This window comes from Protopterus annectens, chromosome 6.part1 (genome assembly GCF_019279795.1).
Source record: "Protopterus annectens isolate FY-2018-M chromosome 6.part1, PAN1.0, whole genome shotgun sequence".
Taxonomy (NCBI): Eukaryota; Metazoa; Chordata; order Ceratodontiformes; family Protopteridae; genus Protopterus; species Protopterus annectens.
The window spans coordinates 275693358-275710678 of NC_056738.1; the positions used below are offsets into that span (position 1 = coordinate 275693358).

At 40.9% G+C, this 17321-nt stretch overlaps 1 protein-coding gene across 1 annotated transcript in view; it reads left to right on the plus strand.

The window, feature by feature from the left end:
* The window catches only part of CPS1 (carbamoyl-phosphate synthase 1), a 531928-nt gene that overhangs the window by 431126 nt on the left and 83481 nt on the right, over nucleotides 1–17321 (plus strand). Inside the window, exons 27-29 of the mRNA XM_044075706.1 lie at nucleotides 3085–3152; nucleotides 5454–5529; nucleotides 15591–15668. Of these exons, the coding sequence (XP_043931641.1) occupies nucleotides 3085–3152; nucleotides 5454–5529; nucleotides 15591–15668 (222 nt within the window). The remainder of the gene's footprint in view (nucleotides 1–3084; nucleotides 3153–5453; nucleotides 5530–15590; nucleotides 15669–17321) is intronic.

Sequence of the window (17321 nt, forward strand, 5' to 3'; positions counted from 1 at the left end):
AGCAGTTTTGCCTATGGTTAATTGCACCTGGATGGTTTCCGATGCTTCGTGCGTTGCCACCAACCTGGAGGTGTGGGTATCCTTGATGAATATGGATACACCCCCTCCTTTTGTGGTGTGGTCCGGGTTTTGGGGCCGGAACGCATGATATGAGGTAAAACCTGAGTTGTTATATTTAAGTATGGGGTGTGTGGGGGGCTTGTCTTCCATCTTGAGGATGCAGGGTGAGCTTGCCTCACTGCAAAAAAGAAGTTTAAAGGTGAAGAGCGATGTTTGAGATTTGCTGTTCTCCTGTAGTTTTGGTAAATTTTTTTTATTTCGGCTTGTCTTCACGTGACATTACAAGTGCTGACATTTCATTAAACAGCCCTCAATACTGCCCTTAGAATCCTTTCATTAATCATTTCCTTTCTGTATATATGGTGTTGTCAATATGGCCAGTATGTACTACAGAACATATTTCCTGCTAAAGCATCTTTACTGGTCTTGCCCAGATTGAAGATAGTCTACTCAATATTTCCACCCCAGGATCCACAGGTCGGGCTGTATACTTCAGGAAGTTGTTTGATGTCTGGTGGGCATAGCCTAAGGGGAATGTGGCCTGATGCCAGCATCACACCTTCGGCAATCCTCTTATTTCCCTAAGCAGTCATTTAGAGGCATTCCCTTTTACACAACATTCTGTTGCTTGACATGTTGTGCTTACCTATTGCAATCTCAACCTCACGTATATTGTCCATGCATGGCTAAAACCCTTATGAAAGTCAGTTAGGGTAGTAGTTTCCCTTCCCTTCTGTGAAGAATCAGAAGATCTAGCAACTAGTACCTGCAAAACATATAAAGATAATGTATACTCTTTTTCCACTAGAGGTTTGATGGGTGATGTCTCTTCCTCTGAAGAAAACACAAGGCTCATGAACTTCACCACAGACTGGTCTTTATCTCCCTATTTCTTTCTTCTCGAGCAGACCTCTAGCTCTTTTCTCCAGCAAAGGACTAAGGGGTCACAGTATTTTGAAACCTTCCTGTATGACAAGGAGTTGAAAGCACTGAACAATAAAATGCAAACACGCTTTCTCCTTAGTCACTTTGAGAGTTGGGACCCTCAAGTATTTGGCTCACCTGTCCAAATATTATTCTTCCCTTGCGGGTTATGTACTGAAGAAGCTTTCAGTCCTTCTTGAGTCTGTAGTGAATGGAAAACAAGCTTGTTACGACACTACTTGTTGCTTCCACAATGGGCTACCATGTAGCCTGCTTTAATTTTAACTACACTGACAGCATAGCTAAGGCAACATGCTTAGTAATGTGACTTCACAAGTTTGCCTGTCTGAAGCTGTCCTCCTGTAAGGAAGAATTCATACCATCCCTCCTACATACCCAACTTAAGGAGTAAGGTTATCCATGGCCAGCATTCACAGGACCTGGTAGATGATCTCTTGAAGAGGAAGGAACCACCCTATTTTTGAGGATCTTTATGATTTTTTTGTTCTATTTCACTTCTTCATTTTTCAGCTGAAGACAATCAACTCAAGTAGAAGAAAACTCTCTCAGAGACCAAAATAATCCCTTAAGTGTGACACTGTCTTGCTTTTCCTGCAGTGATAGCTGAGTTATATAAGAGTATGACTGCATTGGCTGAGCTGACTGTCCAATAGGACTACACACAGAAGACAGCATTTCTCATGCCTTAGAAGACCATGACAGAAACAAAAATGGATGATTGATGCAATTGTCGTTGGCCATGTTCTCACAACAATGGCAAATAGCCCAAGAGCCAGTAACACTGAAATAACTAGTCTATCAATAGTATTATAAAAAATGAAGAATTTATTCCATAAAAAAGTTTTACACAAAAAGTTGTTAAACGCCTTCATCCTTAAATGAACCAGGACTTCATCAGCACTAACAATCGTGGAACACCAGATAGTCTTCCATGCTGCCAGACTAGTACCACAGGAACTACAGCTCAACCCTCTGCACTAACTGACAGAGCTGTCCTACTTTAAGGAGACATTATTTTATTTTTATTTATTTTATTTATTTAACATTTGTTGACCGGGAATGTCCGACTAGGTTCCACAGAGCCTGTTTTCAGCGGAGGCCCGGGGAGAAACGCTCCAGATGCATGTCTTTGGAATGTGGGAGGAAACCGGAGTACCCGGAGGAAACCCACGCGAACACAGGGAGAACATGCAAACTCCACACAGAAGGCACCCCAGCCGAGAATCGAACCGGAGAACCTCTTGCTGTGAGGCGACAACGTTAACCACTGCACCACTGTGCCGCCCGTACTTTACTTTCTTCATAATGTAGCAGACTGTTCTATTGCCACTTTTCTATCTCTGAAGGTACTAGAAGGCTTCTATAATATTCTGTGCCTCAGTTATTTCACTGGTGACATCTGCTACATCAAATTTTGTAGCTGACCCTTGAACAGGTCCTGCTGTTACTCTCACCTGGATTGTAACATTAGGCATGATGAATGCCTTCTGGCATGTCATTCGCCAAGGTCCACACAGGAGTTGGTGCCCTGACCTACACTGTGTACCTGTGTATGCTAACATGCCCTATAACAGTGATCATCACCTGTTGTTACTGTCTAATGAAGTTCACATCATTTTGTGTACATTCTTAACGGTGATGAATGCATTTCCAGTCACTAGACCACCTGTGGCATATAAGGCATTTACAATTGTTAGGAATAGGCCCATCTGGTTCAATGAAAATAATCACTCCCTTTTGTCAAGTGAGGTCACCAAAGAAAAGTCTGACATCTTGAATATATAGTGATTTAGTTATAATTAATAATAGTTGACTTAAGCTACAGATAGTTTAGAATATAAGAATATGCCTTAAAATGGATAAGAACATGTGTTCTTTAAATTTTAATGAACCATTCCAGATAAAATGATACAGAAGTGTGTAGTTTTCATTTTATATTATTATAACCAAAAAAGCTAATCTTCTGATGCCAAGAGACTGTATTGTATATTCATATGAAAGCACGTCCTGTTCTTTAATTATGTATATCCTTACAATCATCTTTGAAGTCACCTCCTGATGTTTTTTTATTCTGTATAGGAAGATGCTCTTGCATTTGCTGATTCAGTGGGATATCCATGCTTACTAAGACCTTCTTACGTGTTGAGGTAAGAAAGATCTACTTTCAACTTAACTACTTACTACCAGTTCTGTTTTAAGATTAAGTGATACTAGATGTAGTTCTGGTAAATATTTAGCTCCGATGTTGGCATAATAACAGTAGACATAGGGAGAAACCATACTGGGAGCCCCACAGATAGCAACAGCCCCTAGGCAGCTAGGCAGTCTTGTGCTGGATCTTGTGCCGTATTAGTACCACTAGATAAAGATGGCTGCTTGCACATATAACAGTGCCTCGTACTATACTGTTAATACATCCCTTTATATCTGATGTGCTTGTGAGGGATCCTTCACCCATTCTGTCATGCAAGTAAGCTATCCTGTCCAGTGTTATTTTGCATTATAATACCTGTTTACTCTGCTGAACAACAGACAACTCCTTATAGTCACCATTCACTTCAAAACTAGCCAGTACAAGTTTGGCCAACAAGGGGCTTCTGTGACCACTCACTCCCATATTAATACCTTGACTAATGCTGCGACATGATTTGTGTCTTTTGTTTTTTTTGTCTGCTCCCTCAAACCATTGAGTCCTAAACTCTTAGTCACCCTAAAGATCCATTGTTCACCATGAAGTTGAGAGCCTTCTTAAGCTACAGATAGCTGCATTTCCTTGTGTAAGAGTTGGATGGGCCAGGACTAGGAGCCATCATCTGCACAGAGAGAGAATTGGGATTTACACTTAAGTCCTACTGTCCCCTACTCATGTCTGATGCATTCAAGTGGTTGATGTGCAAGAGCCCCTAGTAAGGCACAACCAGTCTTACCTGTAGTCCTTCCCCTTGTAGACAGCAGTCCATTGTGAGCCCCAGACTTCATCAAGGGATTCAGCCATGTACACCATGCTCTGGCACATGCTCCCAACCCACCCCCAGAAGGGAGATGAATGGGCTAAGGCTTTTCATTTCTCAATTCTCCCTATCAGCTTTGGCAGGTGCCCAGGCTGCTAACTGAATCTCCTGGGTCAGGCTGCTAACTGAATCTCCTGGGTCAAAGTCAGGGCTGTATCCTTCTTAGCCAGTTGAGCTGGTGACATGACCTTTGACTTTTGAGGATGGAAAGAAGTGCCTTCTTTACTTTGTCTATCTCTGAAACAGCAAATTATAAGAGAGAGATGAAATAATAACATGATTAGAAGCCCATCTAGGAAGAATATGCAATTCCTTCCACTGTTTTTATCGTACAGTATTAATGCAGTTGATAGTCTTTTGTTTGTCGTAGATTTCTTCACCAGAAACATTTAATTGTAGCAAGCTTCAAAGACACAGAAGAAGAAAGTCCTGATGGTGACCCACGCTGTGGAATCTATATGAACTGGCAGAGGTGGAGGATGGGGGTGAAAGGAATGAAAAGGCATTGGCTGCATGGGGGGGGGGGTGCAGGGATGCGCTGCAAGATGGCAGGGTCACTTCTGCAGATCTGGTGGAGATCAGTGCTTAGTGCAGTTGCCATGCCAGATAGCATGCAGAACTGTAGGTGAGTTGCCAGCCAAGAGCCTTTGACTGATGGCTTAGCTGGCCTGTTGAAGTATGGCTGCACACCTCTATATTCAAGTATTAAGAATGTTGTGAAACATTGTATCAGCTTTTTTTGTTACCCCCCCAAATCCGTTTTTTGCTTATTCAGCTATTATATAGCTAAGTTACAAATTGCCTTTGTCTTGTGGCTTGAATCCATGAAAGATTAGTTACTTCACTCTGTTAAGAAAAAGACAGATATACAAAAGCTTTACTTCGCAACTATTAGGCTGAATTGCTTACCTCAAAAAGTGCATAAAGTAATATATTCCTTCCAGTGAGAAATAATCATGCAATATAAGCCACGTTTGGTGGTAATAATGGGACTGCTGATTAAAATACGATGCTCACTGAATGATTACAGACATAGCACACCTTACTTCAGCCAGAAGGAGATGCTAGGTGCAACATAAATAACAGCGGATTTAAAAATGAGAGTTAACTCAAAGAGAAGCAGAACAAAACAACATGCTTCACTGAGTTTTATTGATCTGAGTAAGCAACTAAATAAGAGGCTTTGTTCTGCTCCATATTTATGCCCTTAGGTCTCAAGTACCTGTTTTTTTCTTTCTTTTTTCAGTAATGGAAGATAACAGACTTTGTTTACTCAGAAAATGTATTGAAGGATTACCTAAGTGAAACCTAGAAGTCAAACGAATCTGTACTTTTGTAAATTGATTACACTGATGTAAAAGATAAAGAAATGATCTCTTGTACTCAGTTCCGCTCATTTTTTTTCTAATTATATACTTCTGTCCTTTTTCCCAACAGTGGTTCAGCAATGAATGTGGCTTATGAAGAGAAGGAGATGAAAAAATTTCTTGAGGAAGCAGCCAGAGTCTCACAGGTAAAACCCCATGTAACATTTTTCTAACTTTTTTTTCTCATGTCAATCCATATACATTGTGTCTCTTCAGTGGGACTAAATAATTTTGTTCTTACAATTAGCTGAGAATTACTTTGAATTAACTGAGCTGTTAATTTCACAACAAAAAAAAAAGTTTACTGTCTCTGTGGTAGGGGGGTTGCAGTACTGATTACTAGGATGCAGGTTAATGTATTTGTTAATTAATTAGTGGATGCAATCCAAATCATAACCTGAAACTTTGAAACAGTTGTGCTCTTGCATACTGCTTGACCTTGAGTATATCTAAGCATTCTTTTCTGCTGTCTTGCAGGAAATATGCAAAAATGGAACCCCATTGAAAATCTGGACCATTCCATGAAAATAAAATGCAGAATATATAGCATGGCATAAAACCAGAGGAGTATATCTGTAGACAAATGGAATGTACAGGAAAGGGCTGTAAATAGCAGTATTGGCAGGAGATGGGGGTCTAAAAAAATGCCCTGGATTTCTTATCTGAATCTATCTTTTTTGGTTTGTGGGAACCATCCCTTCTCTCTTTGCACTTTTAGTTGTACCCCTTAAGGGATTTATATATATATATATATATATATATATATATATATATATATATATATATAGATATATATATATATATAGATATATATATCTATATATCTATATATATATATATATATATATATATATGTGCGTGTGTGTGTGTGTATATTTGCATAGGTTTATAAGTGCATAACATGCAATCCATGTTGAAGACTAGTAATAGCATGGCCAGCATTGCAATTTACCTACTTCCCCTGTACTTTTATGGGACATGATGAGTATGTAACTCTGCATTTTCAGTCAATCTATCTATTCAAGAACTCACACTGACGAGTCTCGACATAGCAAATGATTACCTAGTATGATGCACTGCTTTAAGAGCCACTGATTCAGCACAACTAGACAGACGAGATACAGAGAATAGTTTACAGCGTGCATTTCCTCAAGGAAGCCAGAGGCTGCGTTGGTTACTTGATGTAAGACCGGCATGAGGATCCATTACTTAATTCCAGCTCACAGGAGAAGGGCATCTGGTGAAAGTAAAGGATCCAGAGGTCATATTGCAGTAAGAGTCTCTTTCTTTTAGGTCTGTTCACAAAGTGGCCTTGCATTCATCTTGAGTCATGAACTGCCACTTGGATTAATGTGGGGACAGTATTGCACCCAGCACCATCAGACAATGAGAGGAATAGCAGTGATGCACCCTTGCAGCTGCGTGGGAGGTACATCCAGGTGTGCTACTACCCATCTTCCCACTTTTGAACATTGGGTGTATGACTGTTCTTGGCTAACTCACATGGATTGCCCCTTGTGTATGTCTCGGTGATGCTCTCACAGTCTCTTCTTAAATTTCTTTTTTGTCAGACCAATGAATAGCAGGCAAATATGGCTTTGTATATGAGCTAAGGCAAAGAAGAAATAGAACTACTATTTACATATATAGAGTGAGCCCAGGCCTTCTCCTCCTGAAACTAAAGATAGGGAAGATTTCTGTGTCCTTTAGTATATTGGGAAGGGAAGTATAAGGAGACATTCCCTCTCTGTAGTTCCCTTTTAGAGGTACTTTCTTTTGGTGAGAATCCCAATTTATGAAATCCACAACAGTCTAGCCTTTCAACTCTGTACCTTTACCACAGAAATGCTTGCAATACTAGCTAGGGAAAAACAGAGGTAAAGATTCTTGGATCTACCCTCCACTGAAACTTGAAGGGTGCCATTTTAGCAGTCCTGAAGCTCCTTTTTCTCCTAAGAAGGAGAAGATGGACTTCCTCTGTAAGCTGCTGATGAACTGGAATGACATCCTGATTAAGTATCTCGAGCAGTTTCATATGTGATTTTTTTTAGTCAAATATAGATTCCACAAACCATAACACCTTTCCGCCTTTACCACATAGTAAGATGCAGAAGGCTTTGGATGAGATGGGTAAGAATGTTTTTTTCTCTCTGTTATTTTAGAGGTGAGGTGTTTTAGTTTTTTTACTTTTCTTATCTCAGGTCCAGTCCTTCCTTGTGGACACCAGGATTTCAAAGTCTGTAAATCATCCTTAATTTGAGGAATGAAGAGGCTTTGGAGAAGACACTTGCCATAACTTCTCCAGTGCCCACTTTAATGTTGACACCACTGATTCTGTGGAGGGAGCAACAGGCTTGTGATGCCCCGCCACTGGCCCCAGTAATTAAGGAGCCTTAATCCTCACCACTGGCAGCGGTGGGAGACGTACACACTAGGAAAATGACAAGTACACACACAGTAAAGTGCAATTTCCCTTAAGAGCACACAGAGACCACAGTCAGTTTGTGGCCATTTTTTTCCGCTTTCTCCAGATCCCCAGTAAGACTCTCCACTGGCACAGCTAATCTGGTTGAGATCTCAGCTGAGTGGCCAAGCCAACACCTCCAGCATCCTCTCTGTCCAACCAGTGCTTCGTGTCCCTGCCCAAGTAGCTGACACACACACACTTTGAGGTTTGATTTACACACACACACACACACACACACACACACACACACACACACACACACACACACACACACACACACCTGGGAAAGGCTGGCACAGGTTTACTAGCTATACCCCCTTCTGCCCAGACTATAAGGTAGTCTTCACTGCCACCAGCCACTCCTTATCAGCTACTTTAAGGCCCTTAACAAAGGGTTTCCAATATTACTGTGTAATGTTACTATTAATCCAAATGGTAGTTTGACCAAGAGCAAGTCTATTAGGAGTGGCCTGCACAGTGTCACCAAATAGACAGAAGAGCAAGGCTAATAGGAGTGGCCTGCACAGTGTCAACAAATAGATAGGCAAGTACTCTGAGATCTTAAAGTATGTCTCACAAATATCAGCCACAGTTGAAAGGTTTAAATATATTTAATAATAAATGATAACAAGAAAATACTCAGTAAACAATTGCCTCACGTACCCATACAACCCTCTCCTCCTACCACCCAACACTACAAACTGTGAGAGATGCACTTACATAGCCAAAATGGAAGCAAAGCTCTCTCCACCCAAGATTGTGCTAGACAGTCAAGAGGAGAAGGTTAACACCCACACTACACCTCAAGCAACACATAGCCCTTCTAAACCCACACCACCAACACCCACATATAGCAACGCTAAATCCACATATGCAGAGGCCCTTAACTGTAACCTGCCCAAGCAACAAGGACCACTGAAGCTGAAATGCAAACACCAATCACAACCAAAGTGTTGCATAGTTCACAACACCAGTGTGCCACCCAGCAACAGCCTCTAAGGCAAAACAATATACCTAACACTTTAGTCATAGCTGACTCTATAGTCTGGCACACTGATGTCCCTCTCACCAGGTTGAACAAGGAGAAAATTACAGTCAGCTGCCTGTCGGGTGCCAGGATCCGCCACATAACGCATGCACTCAAGTCACTCCACACCAAGTACAAATATGACTCTGTCATTGTCCATGTTGGAGTGAATGACTTGAGATGTACCTCCCTGGACTACATGAAAAGAGACATGGAAGAGTTCTCGGATCATGTGGCCCAGGCAGGTATGACCCTAGCCCTGAGTAGCATCCTGACTTCGCCCAGAATGATACCACAATATAAGGACAAAATGATTGACTTCAACAATTGGCTAAGCTTCTGGTGTAATTCATAGGGGATCCAGTATCTGTCTGCCTGGGGCGGCATGATTGACAGACCACAATGCTTTGCCAGAGATGGTCTGCACCTGTCGCCCCTGGGGATTTAGGTTACTGGCTAAGGCTCTTGCCACCCCTATAGTGCCTTTTTTAGGCAAAGTTCAATGGACAAAACCACCACCATAACAGGTACAAGCATGCAAAATCTGAAGGTAATGCTACTCAATGCTAGACGTCTAAACCTCAAAATGAACACTCTCAAGGCACTCCTAAAAATGGAGAACATTGATATCTGTGCAGTAACTGAGACCTGGTTCAAGGCTCCAGAGAGCACCCCTGCAATACTAGGCTACAACTCTTACCACACTTTTCGGCCACCAAAGCAGGACCGAAACACTAAAGGTGGAGGAGTGTCAATATTCACCAAGGATATTTACACCACCAGGCTAGTTACCCAACACAATGCGTCTGAAATTCTCCAGGTGCAACTAACACTAGGTAAGACTGCAATCCAAACTGTAGCTTGCTACAGATCCCCCACCATACCCAGAGATTCTCACTACACCTTTCTAAACATACTGGAAAATATTAAGATAGAACCAAAAACCCTAATACTGGGTGATTTTAACTACCCAGCCATTAACGGGGAAAACTACTCATGTACCAACACCTTTGCCCAACGGTTCTTGGAATTCATAAATTCCAACTCCTTGGATCAACTAATCCATAGTCCCACCAGGGGCTTCAATATCCTAGACCTGGTCATTACCAACATGGGAAATCGATGCTCCACACCTATGGTCACCCCCTCGTTAGTCAGGTCTGACCATAAGCTAATCACCCTTAACATCCACATCCCACCCCCACCCCCCCAGTAAGGAAACCTCCATAAAAAACTTCTCCAAAACCAACTTCATGCTACTCAAGTCAGAAGTGACAAACTTCATGACACCCATGCAGACGAGAACTGAAAGTTCAACTACTGAATCCTGCACTAAGGCACTGTATGAGAACATCCACTCATGCATGAATCGTGCCATCCCAAATAGAACCAAGATGCTCTCGTCCAAAAAAAGGAAGCCAATGTGGTGGTCCCCTGCCATAAACAAACTTTTCAACAAAAGGAAGAAACTGCTGCAGAAAAGAGGAAAATCCCAGGATGCAAAAAACTTCCTTATCAGCCTCAGTAAGAAACTGAGATCCCTCATAAAATCCTTCAAAGCTAGTTACGAAAATAAAATTGCCAAAGATTCCAAAGACAACCACAAGGCATTCTATAACTATGTCAAGAATCTAAATGACAATGCTCAGATCTGCTCTGAGCTAAAACAGAATGGCATTAAATATACTGATCCCAAGGATATTGCCAATATCCTGGCAGATCGATTCAGTGCCAACTTCAGTCCCCTCTCACCCCCCTAAATGGCCCATCTCAATACCGGAAGATTGCCATATTCCGGTAATAACGGCCATACAGGTAAAAAACGCACTCTCCAAAGCTAAGAATACAGCATCCATGGGACCAGATGACATCCCGGGCTGTGTACTACATGAACTACAATATGAACTGGCACCTCACCTAAGTGTCATGTTTAATCATAGCCTCACCTCAGGTTTCGTGCCCACTGAGTGGCGCAGAGCTACAGTTATCCCACTCCACAAGGGGGGATCCACCTTGGATCCCGGAAACTAACGTCCCATCAGTCTGACCAGCCTTATCTGCAAGGCCATGGAGCATATATTAATGGAACTTGTAAAGAAAGACATTGGCAACCTTCAAACACTGGACCCCACCCAGTTTGGGTTCGTGAAGGGCCGATCATGTCTCCTGAACCTGATTGACTTCTTCGAATCAGTCTCTAGAGCAAAGGACAAGGGTAAGGTGGTCCACACAGCCTATCTAGACCTTGCCAAGGCCTTTGACACCATCCCCCCACTCTGGAATCATAGATAAACTTACTAAGCTGGGCATTAATCCCTACATCACCCAATGGGCTGCTAACTGGCTTACTGATAGAACCCACACTGTAAAAGTAGCCGACTCCAAATCCACCTCCAGACAAGTGACAAGTGGAGTACCTCAGGGATCAGTCCTGGGACCGCTCTTATTTGGCATCTACTTCTCTGAAGTACAGGCCAACACTAAGGGACTCTGGATAACAAAGTTCGCAGATGACTGCAAACTGGGAGCCATTATTTAATCCCCAAATGATGTGGATACTCTACAAAAGGGCCTTACAGAAACAGATGCTTTGTGCCAGACCCATGGGCTCAAGCTCAATGCCAAGAAATGTATAGTTATCCCCTTTGGGGAAAAAACATGTATCCATGAATTACCATATATGTGGCAGTACACTAAACACCAAAAGTGTGATAAGAGACTTAGGGACACAGGTGGACAGTGGTCTCACCTTCGATAACCACATCGCCACAACAGTCAGGAAATCCTTCTATGTGGCACACCTCATCACTAAGGGCTTTTCATCCAGAAAAAAGGAGGTCATTGTCCCACTGTACTCATCCCTCATTAGACCCATTATAGAATACAACGCCCCGTTTCATATGTACCTCTCAAGACATCTGCAACAACTGGAAAGGCCGCAGAAATACCTCACTAAAAGAATCACAGGCCTAAAGCAGATGCCCTACGCTGACCGCCTTAAAATACTCCAGCTATACTTTGTCGCATATTGTCTACTCAGAGGCGATCTCTGCTTAACATACAAGGCCATGTCAAACCCAGAGCTGTTGGACATGCTACACTTAAAGAAATCCCAATCCCTCAGAGCCACACGCTCCAGGGATCTAAACCTTGTCATCACAATAAACAAAACATGCTGGAGGGATAGGTTCCTGACCCAAAGACTCCCCGGACTCTGGAATAGATTGCCTATACGTGTCAAGCAGAGTGTCTCTTTGGCCCTCTTTAAAAGGAACCTTGACGATTGGATGGGAGAAAGGAAATTCACCTCGGGATCATGTCAGTCGCCGTGATAGACAGGGGTCCAGGGAAGTAAATAGTGTGGGAAGAAATAGCCAGGGAATTGTTATGGCTAGGCTTGTATAGGCCCTAGGGCTGATAGCCTTGTACCAACCTAATAAAGAAAACATCTAAGCTATACTTTACTATATTCCTAACTGTATCTAAGAGAAATTACTGTACCATAGACTTACTTACTCATAGCAAGGCAAGACAGATGTGGTGAGTGGGTTTTCCAGCTGATGTTGTCATGTGAAAGACAAAATACAAAAATGCCCAGTCTCCTCTCTCGCTCAGAGAGTTCTTACATTAATATTTCAAATATTACTGCTGGGGTAGCTGGCAGCATGACATCACTTTTTGTCATCTGAGAATCAGTTCCCAGTCTCACAACCATTGATTTTAGCATCTACCTATGAAACCACATAGACCTTTTGGCAAATGGTGGACGCTGTAAAATAATTTACATTCCTCCATACTTAAAGCCAATACAAAAAAGTTCTAGTTCTAGACATGATGTCTCCTGTTGCACTGAAACTGAAAGATAACATCTCTTTTATTATGTGGTTATAAAATAATTTAATTTAAACTATTTTTCTGAAGTTTTGAAAGTTAACCTTCTATGTGCCAGTTCCCAATGTTAAAACATATACATTTACACAGTTACGATAGTTTATATACATTTCTGTTCTTTTCCAGTAGGGTACACTGTGGATACATCTTTATTCTACAACATATCTATTCAGCACAGGTCTGTACAAACCATCTTATATGACATGCAGTTCTAATACATTTGTAATACAAGCATATGAATCATATTGATATTCACAAATGACACACAACCACTTACAAAATTCCAGACAGCTGTGCTGGCAGTATCTCCCTCTGTCACACTTCACTGTAAATCATATTAATATTCACAAATGATATATAATTATATTCAAAATTCTAGATAGCTAAGCTGACAATATTTCCTTGTGTGACAAGGCTCAAAGATGTGCCTTTGTTGAATAGTTTTGCTTTGTGTGCACTTGTCATTTTGGATGCCCCATACTGTAGTGATGTCCTGTTTGAGTAGGCTACTTAGAATCTGATTGAAGGTCTCCAAAACAGAAACAGAATCATACTCTGACCACGGATGAGTGGCTGTGCAACACCTCAAGCCTCCTCCTTGTTCTCTAATCTAAACACAGTTTTGAAGATTAAGAAAGCACGTTGCAGACACATGGCAGACAGAACTGCATTCCTTGGCTCCACCTACAATGTCTGTTGGAAGGATTACCTTGAACATCACTGAATTCATAGTCCTGTTTTGAATACTCTACCAGTTTACGCGATGGAATATGTTTCTCTGAATTTGCTTCAGCTCAGGGATAGGTATTACCAGATCACCTGATGGAATCTGTTTCTCTGAATTTGCTTCAGCTCAGGGATAGGTACTCTTGGATGAATAGCTTCTAAATATATATATATTTTTTTACTGCCTCTGGTTGACCATTGACTCCTCTTCACCAGGCACCCTTTTGGTTAGTTCTGCTAGGGTGATAGAGTGATAGGTTGAGTGGGGAAATTCCAAAAATTAATGTCAGATCTCAAAGTTTAAATAATTTAATTAAAGACAACCACTTATAAATAATACCAGTACCACTTCATAACACACATGTAATTGCATCCCTGTTTTACAAAGTTTAGAAAATCGTTCAGGTTTTCTCATATTGGTTGCTTATTATCCATCAATGATTTAGCAATTTCATGGAGTTTGGACCTACCCCAAACTCTGGTGATCAGTCTTTGTAAAACTGCAGTACTAAAATTTCTTGTTTATATATACAGATACTGAAATATTAAACAAAACTAAAAAATGTTTATTTTTGTTGCTCCCTAAACATTCTGTCCCGTAATTTTATTGATGGTTAAAGCCTAACTAAACTACAAATGTCTTAAGACTTGATCAGAATACGTGTAAGAAAAATACTATCATTACTTGGGAAAATACATGGAAAATTATATATTTCATTTCCAGATTTACCTGCATTTGCTTTGTGATACATTATAATAGTTTTATCATCTAGATAAATTGGAAACTTATGGTCTTTATATTAAACCTACTTTTAGACTATGAAAGAAAGATCCCAACGACATCTTTTTTGTGATTGTTATAGTATCAAAATAATTTGGAAAATTATTTATGTTTTTGACAAAATTCAAAACCATGGTATTTTTTCTAACTTGGTACACACATATTTCAAATGTCAAAACAGGATACTTTCCATTTACAAGTTTTTATGTTCAGACTGTGGCTTTCTTAATCAGTTAAAATGTTTTCAAGGTTTGATATTAAGATGTAATATTATATAGGGGGAAAGGAAACATTTTATTCAAGAGCTACTAAAATTTGTCAAAATCTGAATGAAACTTAGGAATGGAAGATCACCATAAATTGTTGGAAAATCTAATAAACGTATGTCTAATATGTAAGATACAGGAGGCCTTCCAATATCTATTTCTGCTTTGCCCGTTATTCAGAAGTACATACTTCTGATGCTCCATACATTGCATTAACAGCATGAAAAGATGGCATATTAATAAAAAAAAAAAAAAAAAAAATTGGAAGCCATTTCTGTATAATAAAAGGAAAATGCCAAGACTATGGTGCAGGTGACCCTGTTTGATTACCGGCTCAGGCCCCTGTAGGAGCTGGCTGGGGAGGTTGGGTATGAATGGCCATTTTCCCCATCCTGGGGGAGGGAGATGGTTCCTGCTCCCCACATAGATGACAACCAGTGTGAGCATTAGCTGTTACACCAAGTGGATTTTGAGCCTATTGAGCATGCGTTTAGTATATTTGCACTTACAAGCCAAGTTGAACTCAGCATGCAGAGATGCATTTCTCCTTGGGAAACAGCAATGGTAGACATCAAAAGAACTGCCAGGGATGTTGGGGGGGGGGGGTGCTTCCAGAGGGATGGGGTTGGCATCTCCATAGGATGTGCAAGCTGGCTGGCTTCTTACCATCTGATTCTCACAAGGGAATTTGAGAGATGATTGGGATTCATAGGAATGCCCACTTCCCATCCCTTAGGAAATGAATTGATGCAGGTTTTGGAGCCACTAGGTGCAGTTCTGTGGGAATAGAAAAATGCATAAAAAGTAGCATAATAACTCTTCTTTGCACATGACAAAAGCTTAGCTATAAACAAGGCATTCATAACTGTTGTTACTTCTATTAGTATGTGATTTTCTCATATGATGTTTCATTAATTTTTGATTGCCTAAATAAACTGCAGTGCAAGCATTTCCCATGCAGGTTTATGGGAATTGTTCTACACCCTATGATAATGTATTTTTGCATATGATGCCTAATTTATGAATTACAGCTGCTGTTATCTTTCCAGGAACATCCTGTTGTCATCACTAAGTTTGTGGAAGGTGCCAGAGAAGTGGAAATGGATGCTGTTGCCAAGAATGGAAAAGTAAGTGAGAGAAAAGTTATTTGCTGTGCCTCTTCAGCATATTTTCTGTTTTGTACTGTATCTATGTATTGTAACAGAATCATACAGAGCTAGAAAAGTTTCTTGAGCTAGGTACTAACCATTTGTTTTTGCTGAAAGCAACGTTAACTGAATACAACACTGATATTCGTTACCCAGCAAGTTGTACATATAGAGGCAGAGCAAGGCAAGGCTAGGATTTCCTGTGGATGTTATGGTGTGGCATGTTAACAGGTACATTGTTTCAGGTGGCATGTTAACAGATACATTGTTTGAGGCCAAACACCTTTCTCGTTAAAGTAAAATGATGCAAGCAGGCTACAGGAACACTCCAACGCACACTTTATTCCAATAAAGCAAGCGCTTTCATTGGAGAAAATACTCCACCTTCTTCAGACTAAAAATACATGAAACACTGCATTGTATTTAAATACAAACTGTTAGACCAGGCAGCCAATGTAAAGGCTTAATTAATTATGATGTCACAAATAACATCAAGTGCTTAATTAATGGATAAAAAAAAAACTCACAGCTAAGGTTTGTTGGTGTGTTGGAGGGGGCAGGGTATCTGTGGAAAAGTACTTGCTGTGGCCAGTCAGACATGCCCTTAATGGTGTACTTTTAAAGCTTGCCCATCATATGCAATGAACATGTATACACATTGAGTGATTGGGCCAGAAAAAATCCCTCACTGGCTGTAGTCTGACAGTGCTCACTTGGCCAGTCCTGCTCTATAGTGCTAGCAGGTGCAATCCCTAAATCCTAGCAAGGCCTGGAAACTCTATGCATATGGTTCCATCCTGGTAGGGAGAATCTTTTGGTGTGAGTCACAGCAAGTAGCCTGTAAAGGCATGGAAGCTAGGAAGCTAAGACTATTGGATGCAAGCACAGAGCCACAGGTCAACAGTGGGATAAAAAAAATAATTATAAAATACATTACAGAGGCAGGCTAGCCTGATCAGCAATAATCAGTAATGAAAGAAAGTCAGTCTTATTTTTTTTCTTTCTAGGAAGAAGAAAGTTGCAGAACAGTACATGTATGCCCAATGTTACTGTGAAATCTGTGTGACCGTTGGGCATGAGTGGGGCCATGGGAGTTTTCTTAACATTGGTGAGCCTGCTTTGACTTAAGGGGGATTACATAAGAACTGCAGACTCCTCAAGCAAATGTTATACCACTAAAACGTCACTGGGGATATGAATGGCTTGTTTTGCATCAACAAACCAGTCACAATACTGCCCTGGTTCTATGAGTATGGGTCAGTAAGTTGTATATCCCTAGGACTGATGCATGTGGATGCCTTTATGACTCCCCCTCAAGGTATGAACTCAATCCCTTGCTGAAGGCAACCACAATGGTACCAAACAGAAGACACTGTTTTAAGAGTCTGTTTAGTTGGAAGAGGTGTTTGTGAGGGTATGGCCTCCTGATCCCTTACCTTTTCTCTTCATTCTTGCTGTTACCCAAGAACATACAAATAGTACTCCTGCCACCCATCAAGCATTATTCTCCAATACTGCCATCCTGTAGAAGATGAGACAGACTTCCAATTATTGATCATACATCAAGTAGATGGATTGAAATTCTTGCACTTATGAGACTCCATCATGTTGTACACTTCTCCCAGACTGTAC